The sequence below is a fragment of the Buceros rhinoceros genome, unplaced genomic scaffold, assembly GCF_000710305.1.
Source record: "Buceros rhinoceros silvestris isolate BGI_N320 unplaced genomic scaffold, ASM71030v1 scaffold29338, whole genome shotgun sequence".
Classification (NCBI taxonomy): domain Eukaryota; kingdom Metazoa; phylum Chordata; class Aves; order Bucerotiformes; family Bucerotidae; genus Buceros; species Buceros rhinoceros.
Genome location: NW_010426819.1, coordinates 175 through 1357, shown reverse-complemented (window position 1 = coordinate 1357; position 1183 = coordinate 175). Strand labels below are relative to the sequence as shown.

General features: G+C 55.3%; 1 protein-coding gene across 1 annotated transcript in view; it reads right to left on the bottom strand.

The window, feature by feature from the left end:
- TCF3 (transcription factor 3) overlaps positions 1 to 170 on the bottom strand; it is a gene marked incomplete at its 5' end in the record, with an annotated part of 13065 nt that extends 12895 nt beyond the window's left edge. Inside the window, one exon of the mRNA XM_010141665.1 lies at positions 68 to 170. Coding sequence (XP_010139967.1) covers positions 68 to 170 — 103 coding nt within the window. The remainder of the gene's footprint in view (positions 1 to 67) is intronic.
- Positions 171 to 1183: the final 1013 nt, after the last annotated feature.

Genomic DNA, 1183 nt, shown 5'->3' with positions numbered 1-1183 from the left:
GTCTGCAGCCGGCCGGGCAGCCCCTGCTCTGGCCGCTTTGCAGGCCGTTGGGTTGTTCATAACTCACCTGCCATATAAAACGCTCCGGGATATACAGTGCTGGGAGGTTTCGAGGGGGTATATCCAGCCGGATCCCTGCTGTAGTCATCACCTGAGTTGGATGGATAGACCTGAGGGGCAGAAAAGGGGGTTGGAAGGAGCTGCTCGGCCGCTCCATGGCCCCACGTGCCCCTGACGGGTCACCCCACCCACACAGCTTTGCTTTTACTCATGGCAGCAGACGACAGAGTCGGTCCCACAGCAAAGCCGGTGCGGGGGAACTGAAGCAGCTCAGGACGGGGCCATCGCACAGCCATGTCCCATCTGCCTTCCCGGAACAGCGCGGATCCCCGCAGCCCCTCCTGCCCAAGACGCTGGCGCCAGCAGAAGTTTCGACTCTCTGCTCTAGTTCCCTTTTCTGTGGTTATAACTTTTTATGGGTAACCACAAACCCATCGCTTCTGCCTGCCAACCCCGCACCCGAGGGCGCGGGCAGGGCACTGGTGACAGGGAGTGGCTGGGTTCGGGACCTGCTCCCTGCTGGCTGCAGCACCCAGGCACGGCCCCTGCTCAAACCCTTTGTGGACGTCAGACCCATCACGCTTGAGGGGAAACTGAGGCACGGGGCAAGCTGAGGGCTGTGCATTCCTCCCAGAGCGGTGGCTCTTCGACAGCCTGTGGCTAGATTTCTGCAGCACCATTCAGTGACACTATTTCACAGCACAGGAAGCAAAAGAAAAGGCTTTTTTTTTTTCTTCTAATTGAACCAAACCCATCCTAGAAAGCACTTACCGAAAATCACCCTGTGCCAGAGCAAAAACATCTTTTTTTTTTTGTAAGCCACGCAAAGAAACTGAAATGCCACTCAAAATTACATGAGAACTTTTGTTACAGCTTATTTTCAGCCCCATTGATTCATTCTGAAACCGCAAACTCTTTTTTTTTTTTGGAACGCACACGAAAGCAGGGGCTGGCCGGGCCACTCAGCCCGCTCTGCCTGGGAGACGTGGCTCTCTTTGGAAAGGAAACCTGCCCTGAGTTTCTCTTTCCCCACACCCAGCCAGCTCCCGCCGACCCCTTTTCCTCAGCCAGCAAGAAGGGGCAGAATTATTCTGTTCCTGTAGCTGCTCATAATACCAAGAAT